This window comes from Drosophila tropicalis, unplaced genomic scaffold (genome assembly GCF_018151085.1).
Source record: "Drosophila tropicalis isolate 14030-0801.00 unplaced genomic scaffold, ASM1815108v1 contig_878, whole genome shotgun sequence".
Classification (NCBI taxonomy): domain Eukaryota; kingdom Metazoa; phylum Arthropoda; class Insecta; order Diptera; family Drosophilidae; genus Drosophila; species Drosophila tropicalis.
The window spans coordinates 2,404,378-2,427,325 of NW_027173374.1; the positions used below are offsets into that span (position 1 = coordinate 2,404,378).

The following is a 22,948-nucleotide window of genomic DNA, read 5'->3' on the forward strand; positions in this document are numbered from 1 at the left end:
TATTTATTTTTTCTGTTTATGTTTAAGAATTAAAAGTATGTAGTTAAAATTATAAAGATACAAACCCAAAAGTTTTCTTTAAATGTTCTTAGTAAATCCATCTTAAAATGGATGGGCAATTGGAATCGGATCCCAAGCTCACATATGTTAGTGAAACGAAGGATAAGACGAGGACTCTGAGTTCTTTTACCAAATAAAAATTCCGTTGAATTTACAGTCTAATTCAAAAATAAATATATTTTTCGTCTTAGTTTTGAATTCATATTTGGAATCTTAGATTAACTAAAAAGATTTATTTTTATTTTAATTATGCGTGGTTAATATAAAAATATATATTTTTTAGTTTAAGTAAAGGCGGATCCAGGAGTTCTGGGATATTTGCGCCTTAAAGTTTGCAAGAGAAATTCATTTTTAAAAAGCTATAGAACATTTCAAAAGTTCTCAGGAAATAAGAATTTTTCAACTGCATATTGCTTATACATACATTAGGGAACCATTTCCCTTATTTAACATTCCTAGATCCGCCCCGTGGCTTAGATAATATTTCGTTATTCTTAGATTATTCGTCCAAGACTAGGAATATGATTTGTTCTTTAGTTTTTTCAAGAAATCTTTAGCTTGTTTATCACCTTGTCTGTACTCCAATGCTTTCAGAGTTTCGGAACCTATAATGAAATCAAATTAAAATAGATATCTATATGTATGTACTTTTATATTTACCTGTATACTCTGGCCTAGATAAATTCAATAGAATTTGCTCCCCTTCGAAAGCCATGAGATCCGCAAAGGTTATATAACATTCTGCTAAATATTGACTTGACATTCCGAATAAATCTTTGTCCTTTATACTGAATAAAATAAGGCTATCTTGAGCTGTTTTCTGTTCCGGAGTCAAGTTTCTAAAAAAGAAAGGAGATACAGGATATAGGAATAAGTTGAATATCGGTACAAATTCACTTACATTGTAAAGTTTTCATCGAATAGAGGAAAACACGTTTTGCTCTGAACGGAAGTTTTAATTGCTGTCACTCCATTAAAGCGACTCGTGGGCATAAAAGTGGCTTTAACAAACGAATCGACCGATCCATTTGTGTCCATTGGCAATAAATTACGAGCATTTAATATGTTGAGCTAAAACCATAGTGGTGAAAATAATTAATTTTTATTTGAAAAACAATAGAAAGTTTTCAATTACCAACCATTAAACCAGATTCTGTAAGTTGTGCCGTTATTGTGAGTTGGCCATAAGAGGAATCGCTTTGCTCCTTTTGATAACCAAAACGCTCGATATAATACTGATGAATTAGATCGGAAGTTTCAAGGGCATGCAGATCTAATGTGGTTTCAATGGCCGTCAATATCTGCACATCGGAGGTGATGACATTACCCATTTTGAAACACGATATCATAGTTTGTAGGGTTTGTCTTAGATTTTGGAAAAATGCAGGTGGTCGGCGTTTCTAAAGAGGTTAAAAAAATTACTCATACGACCTTTTGACATCAAAGCAGAGTTGCAACTTACATCGAGATTCGACTGTATTAGATCATACATTATAATGGATAATTCGTTCCATATGCCATCTAATATCCTATTGAAGTTAACCTCGTTCAGCGTGTCGTAAAGTGTGGTCAGAGAACCCTCCAAGTACATCATCAGTCGATCCATGGAATTGGAATCTTTGTGGATCACCTCGGCGCCTTCGGCCAGGAAACGTTTTATTGGTGGTGCCATTTTATGGGCCACATTTTCAATAAGTTCGACAATTTGATTACGTTCTGTATCCAAAGCATTGTCTATAACAGCCTTAATGGTGGAAGCACAACGTTCAGCCTCCAAATTTGTGCGATATTCTCCCAATTTTCGTATAACATCATCAGTTCCAAGTTCCTATATCAAATGTACAAGTAAGTATATATATTATCTTTAGGATTGGTATAACATATACATTACCTTAATAAATGAAGGAAGGCTTTGGCGTATATAGTCCATATTATTAATAGCTAAGCACCATTCCTCCGATAGGGCTATAAAAGCAAAGAGAAAACAGTTTAATTTTGGAAAACATTTAAAATTCTAATTACTTACTGAACATTTCGCTTTTATCGCCGATATTTGATATGTTTTCCACTCTACGTGACATTCGTTGAGCATAGAAAACGCAGCAGCGGCAAATGTCCTACGAGAAACAAGTTTGGAATGATCCTTTCATCTAATCTTATTTTTATTACTTACATTAACAATTTTCGCTACAAATGTGTAGGAGCCCTCCACTTCTAGCCAATCCAATTGTTGCCAAAATATTTTGATCTGATAGAAAATGGCCAAAGTATCCACAGCAGATGAACTATATTTTACAGTCTCATCGACGGCTTTCAACTGATCCAAATCAATGGCCTTTTGTATGCGATTAAGGGCCTTAATTATGGAAATATCTAGCCAATGTGTCACACCTCTTTCGAACCAATGATAAAACTCTTCCATTTGTTGTGTATCGTTGGGACAGAGAGATTTACCTGTTAAGAACATTTTGTTTAAAATTTGTTTGATCTTTTAACCCTTGAATTAAATTTAATCATTACCTAGTTGCACGTATCGTTTTAGTACCAAATAAGCTTCAAATAAAGTGGTCCCCATATTGGCATTCTCAATATTTGGTAGGTATTCGAACTGATCATCCGGTACATCCAAACGTTTAATATTATTACAAACGTCCTTAATAATCGATTTACAGATGTCAGTTAGTTTTGTGTCATAGTACAGAAAGAGAACGGCGGAATAATTTAATTGGATTTTGCTAAAAAACAAACAAATTTTAGTAATTAAATATAATACGATTTCTAAAATGCCACTCACTGGTAGAAAAGTTTATCAAAATATTCCATAGCACGCTGCAGATCTGAACGAACCATTTGTATAATTTTGATAAGATATTGCAGTTTATCCTCATCGGTTTCATTTTCCTTTGTATGTCGACTGCCGTCTATAATATGCTCCAACCATTCCTCGGTGCCTGTCTTGATGGCATCACCAATAACCGTATCAATATCGTATTCCACGTCGGCATCATTTCGATTTATCCAACCGTAAACCGATATGGGGAACAGATCTACACTCTCGGGAACATCAAAATTCTTAATCTTTCCCACAATATCCAGCACTTCGTTAAGAGCTCTTATTATATTCTTATCACTAGTGTTCTTGGATCGCAGTTTTCTGAGCACCGAGAAACATGATGGCAATAGGCGTTTGGCGCCCTCCCAGAAGGTCTTGATGTCTTCCGAATCATTCTGTAGACACTTAATGACCGGAACCAAGACATCGAGTATAGAATTGAAGAGTGCAAAATTAAGTTTATGAGTCTCATGGATCGTACTATAGGCATGCCATTGACTGAGAGCACAATCAAAGGCAGATAATCCACTCTGGACGGCATGCTGGCTTCTGATTGCCTCGGCATTTGCGCTGAACTTGCCACTCCACCAGTAATTGGCCACTTGGGAAGTATCCAGTTCATGCATGAGTAACAATTGCAATAGATGTTTGTGCTCCTGCACAGCGACATTTTTATTCTTCTCAGCGCTGAGAGCAAGATTCAGGAGAATGGAACCCCGACTACGTGTTTTACTGCCCTTTTCCAGATTATACCAAACAGTAAGTCCCGAAACTGGAATGGACTAAAAAAGAAAAAGGTTTAGCTTACTTATCTCTAAATGGAATTGTATTAACTACCTTAAGTGTTATGGCTGCCCTGCCAATTAATTCGTTGTCATGTTTTCCCGAGGAGGCTGTGACTGCAATTTCTTTCATCAGCTTACTAAGACCCTTGACACCTTTGACATCCAAGATTTTGTTGACTTTCTCCTTGACTGTCTCAGCAGCGTCAAAATCCCTAAGAGAAAAAAAGAAATAGCTATCAGTTTTACCATCACGTTGGATCTTTTTGAATACTTACCATACTTCAATAACTAGAACCTCTTCACGTGGACTTTCAGCAATTGGTCTGTTATATTTCAATAGCAATTTTTATTAGAAAAATATTCAATATTTTCGAGATTCCTCTCCACATCTACTTACAATGAAAAATGCTCTTCCCATATTGGATTTAATGTGGCAGTTTTTACAGATGAGTTATAACGATGCGAGTTATTCGACTCGAGATATAGGGTTACAAACGGATCAGATAAGCCATTCGAATCCTTTGACATCAAATTCTCTGCTTTTATAATCTCAACATTAAGTCTTACATTTGGGGGCTCTTTCTCCATTGCAACCTTGGATATCTCCAAATGAGTTGTGTTTGGTATTTTGAAGGCCTCCTGTGTAAACTCTATGAGACTCTTTGTGCTCATATTGTTCGTTTCACAGCCGATATTATTGTAAATTTCAAATAATATCTCCTCATACAAGTCCTCAACCTAAGGATTAAACAAAATGAAGGGAAATTTAAAAATTATAATCATTTTATAGCCAATTCAGAGCTTAAGAAATTACCAACCATGTCGGCTGTCCCCACTTTATTGATTAATATTCTCGGTCTAAACAAACGACTTGCATGCAATGCTTATATTAGAGGGAACCAAATTATCAGTAAAAGTGCAAATAATTGATAATAATTTTTAATCATAATCTTCCCAATAGTATAAAGTGTCATAAAGGGGACAGCGGAATGCAGAAATATACGAGTACCCAAGAAGGGGGAACATTTATGGAAGTGAGTGAGTTTCTTATCAGTTTAAAAGGAGCAGATATCACAACTGGAGATCAAATATAGGGGGAGTTATATTTATCTTAAACTTTGTCCACTTAAATATTATATTTTCCTTACAGTTTCTTAGAAAATAAATTCTTCAAATATGCACTATAATTGTGGACGTCATATGTTAGTAAAAATGATTAAATCATTGAAATCAATAATACAACATACATATACAAATATACAATTGAAAATAAATAGTATAATTGTAATCTAGTAAACTAGAAAGTTTTGTGATTTTTATATACTTTAACAGAGGGTATTAAATCGAATTGACGTATGTCTCTTTCATTTACTCTCATAACATTTTATTTAATAACTATTTGGATGACTCTTGGTGTTTAAGCTTTCTATTACCTCAGGTCAGTTAGGTTCTTGAATTGTCTGGATCTGAATACTATAACCAAAGATGTCAAAGCACTACTTTTCCTGTTGTTTAGCGCTTTGTAACAAAAATTGTTCTCTAAATCCGGCCCTGAATAGATAAATTATATAGTGAAAGCGGAAATCGCTAAAGAACAGTCCGGAACAGACGAATAGTTTTGTCACCTGAAATTATGTTTAATGTCTCCGACGCGTGTGACGTTTTTGGTAGACTCATCCGATTTGTTTTTGAAATCATATTTCATTCGTCTTTGATGTATATATTCTCTCACTTGTCATTTTAAAAGCTTTGTGAATGAAACATCCACATATATGTAGCTAAATCATTTTTCGAGTGTATATACAATTGTGTTGGACGTCGCGATGCCAAAAAGGTGTTCAACTACTTACGGTCATCGAGTGACAAACAGCCTTCGCATGAGATTCAAGTAAATGCTTATGCACGCCACGAAAATGCTGGATTGATATGCTGCCATTTCGATTTAGAATACGTTTTCGCCGCTCTGATGTCTCATTTAGAGACAATGTTGATGGCACTTTTCGCACTGGTCGTTTCTCATGACCTGCTGTGCGATTTAAACTTCTATAATTTGGATTATTTTCATTTGATTTGCGGGAATTAAAACTATTGAGAAGCCGGGGCAATGATAAATAACTCATTTTTAAGCGATTTCTTGCAAATTTGATATCAATCGAATCTTTTTTTTTTTTTTGTTTTTTAACTCGTTTTCACTGTGGAATTTTGTGGTATCTATATAAATTTTTGGCACATTAACTAAATCATTTTCACTCGATTTAGTTAGTTGGATATGCTGAGATAAGAAATCTATGCATTTTACGTGCATTCACCGACATTGACGACAATCTCGAGGAGCACTCAATTATTCGCGATATCCAAAATATCTTGACGTTGACCGTGAGCCCATTTAAATGCGTATGAGAGCTCAATTCGATTTCATTTCTACGAACGAGTGTATCATCCACCTCATAGGATGCTGAGAGCAAATGCGCCAAAGAACGTATAGAGCAATGTTTAGAGAAAAGAATTTATTTATAGCGACCAACAAAAACCAACAAAAAAAGCTCAAATTGTTAATGAAAATTTCATTTTCTAAAGTACATTAGGGTTTCTCGGCAAAAAAAAAAACAAAAACCGAATGCTTTTGTAGGGAACGCAGATGAAAAAAAATGTTTGTACTGAAGGTACTAACATATTCAGATACATATCCAAACATATAGATATATAGACTCGTAAAATCGGCTATGTTTATTATTTATACATATCTCGGTTCAGTGGCATGAGTTCATTTGTTTAAATTCATGAACAATCTTTTGAGCGGTCATTTTTGCGCCTCAAGTCTGTTAAGTAACACGGAAAATTTCAAAGTACTTAAATATTTTATTGAATTTCCATAGATTATCAACAAAGTCAATGTTTCATTTATATATTATAAACATTTAGATGTTGATTTTACAACTCGTTTGACCTTTCAAAAGCCGTCTATAGAGTCAACAATATAGTCATATTCAGTTAACTAACATTTTTGTGGTATTTTACAATAAGAAATTTCATATGGAGTATATGCTGATATTTTAGTCAACTAAATGTCCATCCTAATGTTAATATTCCTATATTATCATAAATTGTGTATTGTAGTTCTGGTATCCATCTACTCTTACTTACTAGTTGCCAATTGCAAACAAAGATAAAGAAGGCCAAGGCTGAGAAGGCCAAACACAATGAGAAGTACTTTTTATCAACATAAGATTCTTTTCTATAGAAGACAACTTTAGCCAATAAACGATAAGTGGAGGACAATACAGTAATTTTGATTTTTTAATGCCGAATAAATTTCTTTGTAAACAAATGTTAATAAAAGCCTTCACTTACATTCATTCCGATTCCCTTATTAAGGAAGGCATCTTTAATATCCTCCGGGGATGTCGATTCCTCAACATTTTCCACTGCAAAAGCATCCACATCTTTGATTGGAGTTGCTCCCAGTCCGCTGTCGGTACTCGACTCCAATTCCTCATGCTGAACATCGCGATCATCATCATCATCATCATTTTGTTCCACACCCACATTCTCATCCTCTTCCTCATCTTTGAATGGAGCTAATGAGGTTTTTAGTACTGGTTCTTCCAATTGAGATTTCTGTCGCAAGAGCATTCCAAACTTTTCAAAAAAATCCATCGTCTCCATCTTGAAGTCTGTAAAATGTTTGAATTATTATTGCATTAATTCAATTGGTTTTTGATTTTTCAATTAAATATGATTGATTGCTTGGAAGAAAAAAAAGACCAAATCAATCAATCAATCATTTTGGGTCTCTCTTAAACTAACTTGTGCCTGTTTAATAGAAATCTAAATAGAACAAGTTGCAAATTCTCTAAATAGAGAGAAGAACATTTTTCTCTTGCCATTTTTGTTTTGGTTTAGTTTTTGTTTGGCTCTCAGTCTCTATTTTGTCTCAGTTTATTTTTTGCAATTTAGCATTTAAATTTGAATATCACTCGGAATTCAAATTAGTTTTTTCCAACAACAACAAAAAAAAAGGGGAAAAATCGCAGATGCCTTAGCTAAAAATGCTTCCTGCATTCTGGCCAAAAAGCATTGAATTTAGATGAAGTAAACAAAGCTCTTGCAAGCCCCAAACAAATGCCACAAAATTTTACAATTTCAATTTGCCAAAAACTGTAAATTTAAAGTTTTCTTTACGAATAGTAACTAATTTTAACAGCATAATAATATATGTACGTAGTTTTCTTTGGAGGTTTTTATCTGTTGTTTTAATTGATCTTTGTTTACTCAATTTCAAAATAAAGGTAAATATATGTATGTATTCACACATTTACAAAAATAAACAAAAATTACTTCAATTTTTAAAGTTATTAACAAACATTTTAATCTAACGTTACGATAGTAGAATAGATCTAAAGAATATTTAACTAAATTGGAATAACTAGGAAACAATAAATGAATGTAAATGCGTAAGTATATGATGAATATCCAAATTAAACTTTAAATTTGACAACTAGTATATCTGAAAAACTTGAAGTTGGCCATTAGATTGGTTTTAAAACCATAAAAATTTACGCATCTTGAAGAATAAACATAACTTTCCCAATAAGAGCAACGGCATGTACCTATTCAAAGACTCGAACAGGAAAAACCTGTTTGCATCCACAAAATTAGCCATGGCGTACTTCCGCTTATGAAAAACAAGCCCCCCCCGAAAAACGAAACGAAAACGTTGATTACTTTACCTTTTTCCACCACAAATGGAAATTGTCTGTGTACACTGGTTTCTAAACTGTTTGACTCGCTCTTTAAATTTCATTTGTAATTAGTTTATCTATTTGTTTGATATAGTTTTCTTTTATAGTTCAAGACATCTCTTTGATGGAATTAATCGATTCTGCCTATCGTTATGGTTCTGGTGTCATAGAAACCAAAAATGATGAGCACTTTTAACAACACATTGAATGCTTTTGCAAGAGCAACAGAAAACCAACTGGGCTCATGGTAGAAGTTTTCAGTTTGTTTGGGGCCTCACAGAGATTGACCCAAAGTTTGGTTTACAGTCCCTCTCGACTTCACGCTTCATGACTTCAATACAAGTGTCTGTATCTGTACGCACGAACTACCAGAACTTGGGCCTCTGTAACGAAAAGGGGTGCTTGAAAACTTATCTCTTTCCGTCCAACGAATATTTAGTTATTTACTTTAATAATATTTTCGTATTTTTCATATAGTTCACAACGATTCAATAGAATCGTTTATGGGAAACTTTGACGCTGGTTTTAGAGTGTTTAAAAGTTAACTGTCAAGGATCAGAGAAGTCCTGGGGTACCTAAAATCGGCAATTCCATCAAAATTTAAGAGATCAAACCCAAAATTTTCCCTTTATTTTGCTGTTCCTCACGTGGTATATTGGAACCCCTCTTGAATCCACTTCCATGTCTAACTAGGCAGTAAATGCATGCATGTATGTATATGTAAGTTTCTATATACCTATGCCGTGATCGTGATTCTTCGTGAATGCGCTCTGTGGTAACCCCCATATTTGAACCCAAACAAAAAGTATATACCTATATACATATACATATATAGGTATTTACACCGCTGACTTGGATACTTTTTAAATTACCTAGTACTTCAATAAAATTAATATGCATGCCCACCTTTGGCTTACATGTAAGTAAAACTTACAAATTGCTTCTTTTGAAATAGAATGCGTTTAATAGCAGAAAACTTTAAGAATATAAATGGAGAAAAGTTACCGTTAAATTTATCATTTGAACTTTCTCTATTTTGCCTCCAGAAAATCATTGCTAGATTGCAAAATATTATTATTTGTAGGCCTAATAAATTTAAATCTAATATAAATTTTTAATTGATATATTTGTGCTTCATTTTATGTGAAGATAAAAAACAAGGGTTAATGTAAATTAATTTTGACAAACGTGTATTGAATGAATCATCATCAATATTTTCACCCCCAAATCTTTTGCACGACATTTCAAATATCATAAAACATGAGAACAGGCAATGGCATAATTCTGTAAAATATTTTAAAAGGGGTTAATAAAGTAAACACTTTGTCGCCTTCGTAATGAGAAATCAGCAAGAAAACGGAACGTGTGATGACTCCCTATTTCCCTTGGGTACCATGTTGGTATCCCAAAAAGTTGCTCAGGTAGTAAATTTGTTGATTGGAAAACACATTTTTTGGTAGGGAATAGTTTACCATTTTTATCATGCCATTAAAATGTAATTTTTTGATTTTCTTCCGAATATCTTATATATATATCTAAAGATGGCCAATCAAATAAATATACATAGGTATACTTTATGTGTGGTTAATATCTACCATATGAAATGTCTTGCTGGAGAGTGTTTGTTATCTTTTGAGATGATAACTTAAGCCGTATGGAAATAGTTTCATAACCATACCGGCATATTTAGGTGGGAGAAGCATTAAATTGATTCACCGAACAAAAACAAAAAAGATGATAAATAATTGCACTGACGCCTCCACAATGAAAACTGGCTTTCGACTTCAATCTTGTAATATAAAAAATTACATTCCAAAAATAGAATCTTTTTTTGTTGCGGTATAAATATAGCAAACAATTATCATATACAGTCATCTTGTGGTCACAAAATAACAGTTCGCGTAAAGGGAAAAGCCTAACTCCTTGTCTTTATGCCTCTCTTAATCAGATTGCCTGATCTTGGTGTTGAATTTAAAGTACATGTTATTCGTTTAAACACTTATTGACCGTTAAATCAGAGTTGCGTGTATCGATATGTATGAATAACTTTTAGCGGCACTGTGACGATGATTTTCTACACCTACAATTACAGTAATCATTAGAAACGGCCAAACAAAACAAACCATAACCGAGCAATGAGTGTGTCTATCGCGCTTACAGTTTACCTCTCCCATATATTTGCCTGCTCCTCAGATTGTTTAAAATGGAAGACACCAGAGAGCATATACTAATGTAAATTTATGTACATACATATGTACATCCATATTTGGTGGACACTAGAGTGATTGCTAGACACTTACTGTTGCTCGTGCTCTGTAGGAGGATTCATTTTCAATTCATGCAATTTGTTAAAGAAGCCTTTCCACATTTGCTCCTCGTCCATTTTGGAATTAGAAATCGAGCGGGGATTTGTCGCGGAGAAATAAAATAAACGTCACCTCAACACCGAGACAGACCGGAATGAACTAATCGTTAGTCAGGTTAGTAGTAGTAATGCGAATGCTGTGATGATTCATACATACAAACGTACTTATACATTCATAGAGCTGAAGCTGCTCTCCAAATGTGAGGATTTTGTTGTTATTTTGTTAAAAAATCATTCACATACACGCACACTCACACACACACTCACAGATCACTATACATGTGGGGGAATGAATGTATTCCCCAGCATTTATAATTAGTAAGAAATTATCAATTCGCGATATACATATACATACATACGTGTGTATAGGCATAGTGAACACATTTATATGTATATGTTTGTACAGATCTTTCATCATTGTTCAATTTGATCCGAAAATGGTCTTAGCATTACTCAAAGTAAACATAAAAAAATATATAACAAAAAATAAGTAACGAATTATTCTTACAATTCTTACTGTAAAGATAATCTCAGTCGAGCTCAATACTTTGGTTATAACAAAACCATTCCATTCACATACAATTTAAAGAAATTATAACTCTGATGTAAAGTCTTATCCATAACTTGGGGATTTTACGCTAAAAGTACAGACATATACATATATGTCTATCAGGGCAAACTTTTCGTTGTCATAGTCTGCTTAATCATTTGTGTCAACCGAGAAAAGTCACACAGGAATTACATAAATCTTTTGACCTTTACACAGCAGTTAAGTTGAATCATTAGTAAAGTATCCACATAATCCCATTTATAGAATAATCAAAACACAGTTCAAAACTATAGAGAAAACAGTTCATAAAATATATACATATGTGACGAAAAAATAAATCTCTGAACTCTTTTGGAGTCGATGAATAAATCTATGGAGTCTGGGATGACTGGCTACTACTAGATTTGAGTAGAAGAATTTGTATTTATTTTTCATGTACCTTCTTATTATTTATTTGTTGTTATTTGCTTGGAAACAAATTTTATTTGTGATTTGTGTTTCGGCATTTTGAATTAACGTTTATATGTATTATTAAAGGGGGACTTTAGGCATTAGAGACATAATCAATGAGTATATGATGAAATGGTTACTTTAATGATATTATACATACATATAAGTCGTTTATACTTTATATGGATTCAAATAACTTTTATAATTGTTACAGTGCAGCTACAAGGAATGACTGAAGCAAACCCCTTGATTATACATGGTGGATAAATCGATCCATTAATTTTGTGTTGTGTTTGTTTGTTTGTTTTGTTTTATGAACTGTTCAATGAAAGCGTCAATCGATTTATATATATATAAATATAGTAATAAATAATTACGTAAAAATGTTATCGTATTTTAATACTTAATTCTAATTACCACTTGTTGGTTTAATTTTCAGCTTAATTCTATGTTTCGGATTAATCGTTCTTACTGCTTGTACACACAATTTGTATTTTTTTAAAAATCTAAAACTTGAATTTAACACCCTTAGCATGCCATTTAAAAGCAGTCTAAAGGAATTTTAGAGTTGTCCATTTAACGTAATTCAATTGATTAATTCTATTTGCAGCTCAGTCGCTTTATTAATAGTCATTGCTTCGCATTCTATCCTTTTCGTTATTCTGAAATAAGCAAAAACGAAAACATATTTAGGCCATATCATTTAATGTTATTGTAGTCCCACTTGGCTTACTTTTGGCAAATCCCTAGATGTGCATAGTCCAGTCCGAAAGCGTACATCACTTTTAATTTGATCAGTACTGAAATCACGTTCGCGATTGTTAATTCTTGTCTTGTTTGTGTGGTTATGCAGATGATCGTCCCTTCGATTATTGGGGCCATGACGTGTTCCAAACTCATTCTCTCTATCATATTCTGCGTTTTCTCTGTCTTTTGTCTGGTAATCGTTGCTCATATTTCGCTGCCCATCAAAGCCCCGACGATATTCGCTGTAATTGCTGTGAAAACCTCCGCTACCGGCGTTGTTCCTATTGCGAAAACCGCTTCCACCGCCACCAACAAAATGTTTTTGTCCGATGCTACTACTATTTCCACGATTGTCGCGTGGTTCGCGCTCCCTTTCTCTGTCGTCGTTTTGGCGGTTAAAACTACGACTCATCGGCGCTTGGGAAGAGCTAATGCCCTCGGGTGGCATATGGATTGGTGGTCGCTTTGAGGAAACTTCCTCCTCTTGTTTCTTCTCGTAATGCGAAAAATCGTCAAAAATGGACGTAGAATGCTTATAGGAGTGTAGTATTTGCAACACTTCTATGCCCTTTGCATTAGGCACTTCTTGTGTGTCTCTCGAATTTGTGACCGACTTATTGTCATTGTTTTCAAGTCGAATATGGCGGAGTTTTCCGTTAGGCACATCTTTGACATATATCCATTTCACTTTAAATTTGCCTTTCCACTTGTCTTGCGACCAAACGCTTGATGTGGAATTATAATCTACTGCAGTCATCATTTGTGCCATGCCGCAAAAGTGGCCCGATCCGTTTACCGAGAAGAAGAGCAGTATATTTCCGCCCTCTTTGTGGCGATCCTTAAAAGCATCGTCCAATCGTTTATTACCATGATCAGTTGAACACCAAATCTCATATTTTATACTCCGATGAATATCATCTTCCGAATACGATTTGATGACAAAAAATCTGAAATTATATCATCTTTATCTAATCTAATAAATTTAAAAGTTGTTGCTTCTTACCGTGCAGCTGTGGCCTTGTCCAAATCAATTTCTGTGGGATTGTAATTGTTCTTATCTTTTAGTTCTTCCAGCAGAAGTTGCGGATCCACAGTCAATTCTTCCACTTTAGGCGCTGTTTCTGTTACGTTGCGTGAATTATTCTCATCACGATGTTCATATTTAGGGCCATTCTCAAAATCATTACGGACATTCGGGTAATTAGGCCTGCGATCGTTATAGCGAGCTTGAGGCATGGCGCTTTCGGGTCGTCGATTTGGTAAACCCGGAGCTCCGATTGCATTCGGTTGCCGTATTGCTGTATTGTGATGTACCGGGTTCTGTGGACCCCAATTTTTACGCGCGTGACCATTTGGCGATGTCTTTGCTCGGCCATAGTTGCTGTTATTGATCAAGGCCTTGTTGTCATCTTTAGGGAAGTATTCTTGCGGTTTATTGTGCACCCTATCCTTATCGGTACGTGCCCCCAGTGAAGGTTCGCCACTGCTCTGCGCTCCTATAGAGAAATCCGAATGAACATCTGAACTTGCCAAATCGATTGGAGAGGGCGGAGACGGTACTGGCGGGGGATTATTATTTGGCGAATCCCATACATTAACATCTAAATTGTGCTTTCCAGGTACCATGGGTGGTGGTGGCATTCCTGGACCTTTCTTCTTATGGCTAGATGCGGTCGATGTTGTCTATATACCAATACATATAGAAATTTGCATTAATTCATTAATTTTATTAGATTAGTTCATATAAAAATACTCACCCTTGAAGCTAACTTTGCTGGCTGAGATGCAATTGAAGCCCAAGTTGTCTTTTTGGGTGCTGACGTGACTGCTTGCATTTTTGTTTCATCCACAGATTCATTTGTATTCTGTTCCATTTTAGTAGACGAGTGGCTATCGTCATTTCGATTTGACTGCATGATATAAAGATAAGTGATATAAGTAAAAGCCAAAAAATGTAAAGAAATATAAAAAAGTTTTTGAAAAAGAATCTTTAATCTACATACCCTATTTGTGGTTGTAGCACTTTTTTCAACAAGTCTTCGAGAACTCCACGCATTTAATTGGTACTCATCACGTTTGGAATTGTTGTAGGCACCAGGATTTCCATGTTTTTTATTTGAATCTGTAATCGATCAATGAAATGTACAATATAAGTCTATGAATCTAATTCATCGTTTTTAATAGCCTTAAATTAACCCGACTAAAGGCAAACAACGATCAAAGCCCTCAAATTAAACATTCACAATCTGAAAATATTTTGTATATTGCTCTTTACTCTATCCTGGATCATTATACATACATATATCCCACCATCATGGAAGATAAAATCATAGTATGGGGACTTAATCTAGACATATACAGAAAGAAAACGTCAAATATATAAATTTTTTTTCGGAAAACTTGGACAAAATTTAGTTTCAACAATGGAAGGAGAAATGTCAGTAAAGAGTGAAGAGGAAACTGTGCCGATCAAGATAGGAATTATTGGTGAAGCTGGCCTCGACACACCAATTGTGCTTACGGATCGAATGGAATACGCTGTGTGCACCCCATTTGGAAAACCATCAGATGTTATAATTGAAGGTCAGATAGAAGGTGTCAAGTGTGCTCTTCTATCGCGAAATGGTCGCCTACATGACATAATGCCTTCTAATGTGAACTATAGAGCTAATATCTGGGCCATGCGTAAATTGGGTTGCACTCATCTTCTAGTCACTCACACGGTTAGTTCGTTACGTGAAAATATTCAACCAGGAAGCATTGTTGTGCCACATGATGTAATAGATAATACGACTAGAAGAGCCCAGACATTTTATGACGGGGCTGTTGGCAGTCCGTTCGGTGTATGCCATGTACCAATGTATCCTGCATTCTGCGACCGGACTCGGCAACATTTAGTGACAGCAGCCAAAGAGCTCCAGCTTACCACACACTCGCAGGGCACAGTTCTAACACTCGAGGGACCTCGGTACTCAACAGTCGCTGAGAACAACATGTATCGTAAATGGGGAGCTGATCTGCTTAGCATGACTCTCTGCCCTGAGGCAATACTAGCCAAAGAGGCCGGCATTTTATATGGTTCTCTCAGTTTGGTTACCAATAAGGAATGCTGGTGTGCCAATCAGCCAATTGCAACCACTCACGAGATCATATATATTTACAAGAAACAAGTTGACACACTCCAAAAAGTTCTAGTTAATGCAATACAAAGTATTGGCAAGGAAGATTGGTCCGAAGATATTCTAAAAGCTAAGGTGAATTTAAGTAAAATGATGGGAAAACTTGGTCTAAACTTATTTTCGTTGACAGATTTTGGTATGCAGTAACTTTGCCAATCGTAATGAATGATTAACCATTACTATCAATGTAAGTCCAGCTTGATATAATCTTAACTTTCCAAGTTCACTAGTCTTTTGTTTTCTGTCGAAATTATAAGGATAATTTGGCATTTACTGACTTTTCTATTGTTAGTCCCATAACAAAAAAGTCCTAGTCCTAGGGGGAAATTAATCAATGACAGGCCAAGGGCAAACTGTGCAGTTTTGAGTCTTACAAATTGAATATGGCATAGTTTGCCTAATCTTCCTTAAAGCTGAGAAAACTATAAAAATGTATATTTTGAAACCCAAAACATCAAAGGGATTGCCATTGATAACCGCTGTAAAAATACACACACATACCATAGTTAGAAGCTTGCTTGCGTCCTTTGCTCATGTTATTCCATGACGAATTGTGATTTTCCTTTAGATTGAATGGCGGATATTGGAATTGTTGCATTGAGCTTTGATTAGCTTTATGCAACAACAAGAAAATAGGGAAAAAAGAAAACAATAACCGAAAATTTATTAAAAGTTATTTTCTACCAGTTGAACAAAAGCATCAAACAAATTCATCCTACCGTAGCTTTCATCATTATTTGGAGAAGGGAGATTTTCATAAGATGCCTCATCAACTTGTTGGCTCCATGGTATATTGCGCTCCTCAACAGATTTAGCTATTTAGAAGAAAATTGGAAGATAGTTTTAAAAACAACCACACAATATATTACAAGTGGAAAAGAATCACTGATGGTGGTTTATTGTAGTCAGTTTGCCGATACAATAATGCGGCAAATCAGTGGGCCGAAATAACCTGTACCTGTATTTCCTGATATTTTCATCTGAAATAAAAAACCGCATTGATTAATTCACCGACTGTGGCATCACAACAAATCCTAATATACAGGTACATGTATATATTTAATTACACAAGCGTTGACAGAAGATATATGTATGTACATACAAAATACATACATACAAGCAAACATACATTACATTGTCTCCATACAACATAATTGCCTGCTTTCAGAGTCTTCCTGTGAAGCTTCTTTGAATCGAAATTATCATACATACTTACATACAATATATATTCAAATGTATGTAGGTATGTACATACATATACACAATTGCAATATTACCTGATCCACGCCTGACATTTGCTGCAAATTCAGCGTACTCTGCTGGCTGGAAATAAGATATTACCCAATTTAATTGGCACACACTCAAACCGGCGATTTGATTACAATTACCTCTTTAAAAAAACAAACAATAAATAAACACAAGGCAGGTATAATTTGTTGTACAAAAGTTTTAATAATGTCTGGTAGGTATTTTTGACTTAAAGAACCATACACACACAAACGCACGCACATACACATACACATACATAAATGCAATATTTAACGCATCTAGTGTTGGTAAAAGCAGGGAAGATTTTAGTGGTTTTTTGCCCGTATTTCGGGCAATGTCGATTACGATAGTTTTTCTCCGATAATATAGATTACGATAGGTTTGCTCCGATAATATCAATTGCGATAGTTTTTCTTAGATAATATCGATTTCGATAGGATTGCGCCGATAATATCGATTACTGTGCTCCGATAATGCCGATTACGATAGGCTTGCGTGTCTTTTTATATATCGATAAAGCAGAAAGCCACCTCATCTGTAATTGCAAACATTATTTGTACTGTATTTAAAACGAAATGATGAAGGCAATACTCGTTACTCTTGCAATTTTTGGTTGCATTTGGCCGGGCCAAAGTGTCATGTTTCATTTGCCACCAAATACACAAAAGTGCCTCAAAGAAGACATACAGGCCAATCAAATGGTAATGGGTGATTACGAGGTCTCCGATGTGCCCGGCCAAGTCATTGACTTTATTGTAAGTAGAGCCAGCCTTTTGCTTTTAAGTTTGGATTAAAATTTCTGAATGCTACCCCTAATGATAGGTTCGCGATACTAAAGGACACATTCTGTCCAAGAAGGAGCAAATAACTAAGGCAAAGTTCAGCTTTATGTCTGAAGTATATGACTCGTATGAGATTTGCTTCATTTCAAAAGTGCCTCCACGTATGTAAAAATATTCTTGCCAGCGTGCATCTTAGGTAGAATTAACGACCATTTGTTTAAACAGATCAACGAGGCATCGCGCAACAAGTCGCTCTCACTACCAAAAAAGGAGTGGAAACTAAGAACTACGAAGGCGTAAGTCAATAATATAAATCATAGTGATTTCTTTAATTCATAACAAGAGCAAAATATTCACTAGATTGGTGAGGCCTCCAAGCTCAAACCACTCGAAGTTGATCTGAAACGCTTGGAAGATCTTTCAGACTCTATTGTGAGAGATTTTGTGATGATGCGCAAACGAGAAGAAGAGATGCGGGATACAAATGGTAAGAACTTGTAAATAAATGAAATATAAATTAAATGAAAACATTTTCTCTGCTCTCCACAGAAAAAACCAACAGCCGTGTCCTGTTCTTTAGCATTTTCAGTATGTGCTGCTTACTTGGTTTGGCCACCTGGCAAGTCCTTTATCTTCGTAGGTACTTTAAGGCCAAAAAACTCATCGAATAGTTTCATAGGAATGATTTGTTATGTGTGTGGAAAGCAAGTTCTAAATTCATGGCTTATAATTCGTCTTTTAGTGGATGCTTTAACAAATAAATTCCAATATATAATTGTACGTACTTCTTACGTCGAAATTTGATCTAAACTTCTCAAATACTTTCAAATGTCGATGTAATTTGTTGCAATAATTCAGAATAAAGCGGGCGGTAATTTCATCTTTAAGTACGTACGCACGTTTGTATATTTATGTATGTATATTATACGCAATTAACACACAACACCTATTTTACAACAAAGGATAATGGATTGGGGCAGGGCAAAAAGGTACATTAAATAAATCTATATTTGGTTGGACGATCGGCATTATTTCTATTGGCGACTCCGTCTAAACGGTCGTCTCTTTAAGCAGCACTGCATTGTCAGTTTCAAGACTGCCTTTGCAGTCAGGATTTTCATGTTCCGCCGATCCAATTTCGCCTTCCCGAATGTTTTGGGTTAACTTCTCAATAACCGGTTTCACCAAAACATAGTGCGACTTGGGAATAAGATGTGGCGATTTGGTAGATTCATCGACATTTGACTGTTCCATCCAAAGGCACTCATCCACCAGGGTTTGATCCACTAGAACCTTTAACGGCTCGGGTATAACGCAACAGCTTTTCAGACTCCCGGGGCCTACAACAACAAAAGAAAGTCTAGTTTCAAACACACAATTCACATACTACACACACACATTATTATATAATAGCAAAAAGTTGTATTAAAAAAAGAAGCTGAAGAAATTATACAAAACAGTAAAAAGAAAAAAAAAAACGATTGATGAACCAAAAAAAATTTATTTCCATCATATACAATATAGAGATAGAGTGAGATAGAGAAAAGAAATGTGTATAAAAAATATTATACGTATAATATACAGAATAAAAATAAATATTTAAAGGGATATTCAGAGTTGGTATGCAAATGAGAGGAATAGCTACATACATATGTAGATTTAAAAAACAAAATAATTTCTTCATTTTGGAATAACTGGCATATGTTATTTAATGCTAGTGCAATCATATATAATGTATAATATATATAGTTCTGAACGTTCACGTAGATTCTTAATGATACTTAATCTTTAAATCGTTATCAAGATTCCTTCAGTTTTGTACATTAAAATAAATAAATCAGTAAAAGAATAGAAATGACTGACTGAACTTCTCTTAAAGTTATACAACATAGAAAAGGATAGAAATAAATGAGGATAAATATATAAGTGTATCAAAATAATATATATATGTATATAAAACACAACAAAAGAACATCAATTAGTGAATGTTACAACACATAGGAAAAACGCTCGAGTTGCGTCTTGGACGGGTTGGAACAGCGTTTGGTGTGCAAATAGCTTCAACTTGATCAACATCACCCTTCCCCATAACTGGATCGTTCTCGTCTTGATTGTGTATGGATAATCGTTGCAAGTCTTCCAAGCGTGACTTCAGTTGCCCGGGAGTTACAGCTCCCCGAGATTGTTTTTCTGAGGCTGGATTGTTCGTCAATACGATTTCTGCTTTGGTAGGAGTGTACTTTTCATGGCATTCATCAATCCCCGAATCATCTCGAGGCAATCGATGTTCAAATGGACTGCGACTATTACTCGACGTTGTTGTAGATGTACTGGGTACCTCTGGATACGGCGAATGTGAATCAGAATCTGGCGTGTATGGATCATCATGCGCATGCTCATAGTATGTACTAAGATGCTGTGTATCAATTCGATTAACAATTATATCTTCTGATAGCACTACTCGCTTAGATAGTAGTCTATAGCGATGAGTGACTGGCTGCTGTTTTATCATATTACAACACAGCGGGCAAATAGTTCCCTCTATTGGCTCAGTCTTGATTGTTTCTCCGTTAGATTCGTCGCTAAGAGGATTGCTGCTAGATAGATGCGCGCACATACACACACAGATATTGTCTGAATCAATTACATTAATACTAACAGCCGGATGTCTTGATGAGTTGCCTCCTTGGGCATCTTCATCTTGTCTAATTTTTAATGAATTATGTTGTATCTTCACACTAGATTTATGTGCAGTGTCAGCCAAAATTTTGCATTCGTTCACGACATCCTTATAAATTGTATTGGAATAGGGACAATATTTACACTTAGCTATGGGTACAGCTGATGCTGAGTTGTTGTTGTTATTTGCACATGAACATGTATAGTTGCAATCACAAGATCTATAAGTACCTTTGTTTGGTTTTAGACGGACAGTTAAGTAAATAGGCTACATGACAGGAAAAAGAAGGAAAAGAGATAATATAAATGTATTAGAAAAGCAGGAGCAAAACATTTTGGCAACAGTTAGTAATTAGTGCTGCTATTTCCTTTTCTAAAATGCCAAAAAAGGACATCCACAAACCTTCTTGGTCAAGTTATACCTCTTACTCCTGTGTAAGAGAATTCAAAATATCTACACGAAATTTGCCAAATTCTTAGAATTGTTACATTTGAATGTTACACTACCTTTTTCAGTCGACTACGTTAACAATATGGCTCTTACCTTATGATCGCCCATGCAAATAGATTCTCCAATCATGTTATAATCCCAATCGTCATTTTGTATAATTTCCGAGACCTGTGGACTCATTAGAATACGATCGCACCACGCTGGGCAGCGTGTAGACATATAATCGGTAGGCATTTCGGGATCTTCTTCAAATGGATAAGACGGAACAAAGCTTATTGGATACTCGACTAGAATCTCTTTAAGTGGCTCCAATTCTCTATCGAAATTTTTTAACTACAAAGGAAATTGTAATGCAATTATTGTTAGATTTGTATGTATCTAAATGAAGCATTTACCCAATCTTCCTTAAACTTTAGCTGATGATCGGCATGACTAAATTCTTTTTTACCAACAGTAAGTACATTATTGCCAATGGTATTACGATAATGAATTTTATTATTATCACTCTTCATACTTTGGACGCGATGTGCGGTTAAGTTTTGAGTTAACTCCTGTGCAAATAATCAAAATTTATTAATCATTTATGTACCTATAGATAGATAAAACTTACCTTTACAACCCCTTCAGTGTCACAACGAAAATTAAAATCACCAAATAGGAAAAATGGGACTGTTCCATTTTTGTCATCCAAGTGGAAACTACATAAAATACATTTCAGATTATTACTTAGATTAGTAGATAGTTGGTTTATAGATCCATTCACAATTACCGTTCAATTGTGTGGACTAAGGCTCTTCTCCTTGTTTTACAGTACACAGAAGGGAAATCTTCACAAGCCGCCAAATTGGAAGCATCGTGAAATAGATGAATATTCACCAAATCAAAGACGGTGTTATTGATTTCCCACCGTGTTCGCATAAATCCTTTTCGAGACCATTTACACTAAAAATCGGTAAAATTAAGATTAAGTAAAGTTTTCACTTGTTAATGACATACTTACTTCCGGGAAAAAATGCTGGGGAAATTTGGATTTCTCCTTGGTTGGAATAGTTTCAATATTCCCAGAATAGATATGTTTATCATTAGTTTGATTTAATTTTTCTTCCCAGACGTGAGTTAGAAAATTCCAAATTCTAATATTTTCTATATCGCGGTGAGCGAAATAAACATTACCCAGTGCCTAAAAGCAACAAAAAATTATATTAAATTTACTAGAAATTAATTTAAAAGGCCTATACTCATATTTACTCACGGTAAAATGCTCCGGTGACTGAAAGTCCTCGTCCATATAGATACGGACATGAATGTAATCAGTCATAACATTGGCATCGCAAAGACGCCTTATAAATTCCTGCACACATTCCATTGATTTCTCGTAGGTTTTTCCGCCCACTTCTTGCAGATGCAAGGCTATAAATTTTGGATGGACTTGCGATATTTTGGCAAAAAATTCTTCCAGCCATATTGTTAGAAGTCTTTCTGGCTGTTAAGTATAAAAAATACAAAAGTTGTGTGTTTAGTTTAAATTATACATATATCCATTTAAGCAGCCAAACATACAATACATACATACATATGCACATAGGCATGTACATACATATGTAGATACATTTGTATATACTTACATATGTAAGTAACATTATTAGTTTTTAACTTACATCTTCAAATAAGCTTCCCACATTAGCCGTAACTAATAATAGTTCAGTGTCCGTTGGGACGTTTTCTTCTGCTTCCATTTGTTGCTGCTCCTTGGTTTCACCAATCCTCGGGTATGGGTATGTATGCAATTTATTATTTTCTTCTTTAACCAGCGAGCATAGCAAATATGTATATGCGCATGTTTACAGTTATCGCTTGACAGCGGTGCTTTCGATGATCAAATATCGATAATTTGCAGGTTGGGCGGAAATATGTTTTGCATATTTAAAATTAATAATTACACATAATTTCTTCCCAGGATTGACAGCTCGTACTATGTACTAATGCTGATTCTTTTGCTCCTAGTTTGCCTGAATATGAAAATTTATTTATTCGGAGCATCATTATTATTATTATT

The 22,948-nt window shown here is 34.9% G+C and overlaps 5 protein-coding genes and 1 long non-coding RNA gene across 9 annotated transcripts; 3 read left to right on the forward strand and 3 right to left on the reverse strand.

Moving 5' to 3' along the window:
* Positions 1 to 210: 210 nt before the first annotated feature.
* stac (C2 and C2B_Munc13-like domain-containing protein staccato) lies at positions 211 to 10,871 on the reverse strand. Its single transcript, XM_068301688.1, is given in 16 exon segments — positions 211 to 665; positions 721 to 899; positions 962 to 1,131; positions 1,200 to 1,460; positions 1,523 to 1,888; positions 1,952 to 2,025; positions 2,087 to 2,177; positions 2,234 to 2,514; positions 2,581 to 2,795; positions 2,855 to 3,675; positions 3,731 to 3,890; positions 3,954 to 4,001; positions 4,076 to 4,416; positions 7,030 to 7,329; positions 7,331 to 7,352; positions 10,721 to 10,871. Coding segments are annotated over 16 exon segments (3,504 nt in total). The 5' UTR covers positions 10,804 to 10,871; the 3' UTR covers positions 211 to 573.
* LOC137585767 (uncharacterized) lies at positions 10,679 to 12,174 on the forward strand. Its single transcript, XR_011033636.1, has 2 exons — positions 10,679 to 10,900; positions 12,000 to 12,174. It is a non-coding gene; the product is annotated as an uncharacterized lncRNA (long non-coding RNA).
* Positions 11,721 to 17,252, reverse strand: Ythdf (YTH domain-containing family protein). The gene is made up of 10 exons (XM_068301690.1): positions 17,100 to 17,252; positions 16,989 to 17,034; positions 16,670 to 16,691; positions 16,431 to 16,526; positions 16,213 to 16,323; positions 14,536 to 14,654; positions 14,290 to 14,442; positions 13,536 to 14,215; positions 12,519 to 13,479; positions 11,721 to 12,447 (listed from the first exon to the last, which is right to left on the reverse strand). Exons 2-10 carry the CDS (start codon positions 17,004 to 17,006, stop codon positions 12,409 to 12,411), a joined length of 2,199 nt encoding a protein of 732 aa, XP_068157791.1. The 5' UTR covers positions 17,007 to 17,034; positions 17,100 to 17,252; the 3' UTR covers positions 11,721 to 12,408.
* LOC137585765 (purine nucleoside phosphorylase) lies at positions 14,885 to 17,548 on the forward strand. Of its 2 annotated transcripts, none has more exons than XM_068301696.1 (3): positions 14,885 to 15,786; positions 15,842 to 15,898; positions 17,418 to 17,548. In XM_068301696.1, the coding sequence occupies exons 1-2, from the start codon at positions 14,956 to 14,958 to the stop codon at positions 15,878 to 15,880; spliced, it is 870 nt and encodes a 289-aa protein (XP_068157797.1). In that variant the 5' UTR covers positions 14,885 to 14,955; the 3' UTR covers positions 15,881 to 15,898; positions 17,418 to 17,548. The 2 variants fall into 2 exon arrangements, with proteins under 2 accessions (XP_068157797.1, XP_068157796.1); XM_068301695.1 differs by lacking the exon at positions 17,418 to 17,548 and adding an exon at positions 15,969 to 16,684 and having other exon boundaries at positions 14,886 to 15,786.
* Positions 17,485 to 18,652, forward strand: bai (Transmembrane emp24 domain-containing protein bai). The gene is made up of 5 exons (XM_068301697.1): positions 17,485 to 17,735; positions 17,803 to 17,923; positions 17,988 to 18,058; positions 18,123 to 18,249; positions 18,312 to 18,652. The coding sequence occupies exons 1-5, from the start codon at positions 17,556 to 17,558 to the stop codon at positions 18,431 to 18,433; spliced, it is 621 nt and encodes a 206-aa protein (XP_068157798.1). The 5' UTR covers positions 17,485 to 17,555; the 3' UTR covers positions 18,434 to 18,652.
* Positions 18,638 to 22,741, reverse strand: 5PtaseI (inositol polyphosphate-5-phosphatase A). Of its 3 annotated transcripts, XM_068301692.1 has the most exons (9): positions 22,551 to 22,741; positions 22,145 to 22,375; positions 21,893 to 22,072; positions 21,662 to 21,834; positions 21,503 to 21,590; positions 21,288 to 21,443; positions 20,986 to 21,225; positions 20,673 to 20,709; positions 18,638 to 19,102 (listed from the first exon to the last, which is right to left on the reverse strand). In XM_068301692.1, exons 1-9 carry the CDS (start codon positions 22,626 to 22,628, stop codon positions 18,813 to 18,815), a joined length of 1,473 nt encoding a protein of 490 aa, XP_068157793.1. In that variant the 5' UTR covers positions 22,629 to 22,741; the 3' UTR covers positions 18,638 to 18,812. The 3 variants fall into 3 exon arrangements, with proteins under 3 accessions (XP_068157793.1, XP_068157794.1, XP_068157792.1); XM_068301693.1 differs by lacking the exon at positions 20,673 to 20,709 and having other exon boundaries at positions 18,953 to 19,102; XM_068301691.1 differs by lacking the exon at positions 18,638 to 19,102 and having other exon boundaries at positions 19,312 to 20,709.
* Between the last annotated feature and the right edge of the window lie 207 nt (positions 22,742 to 22,948).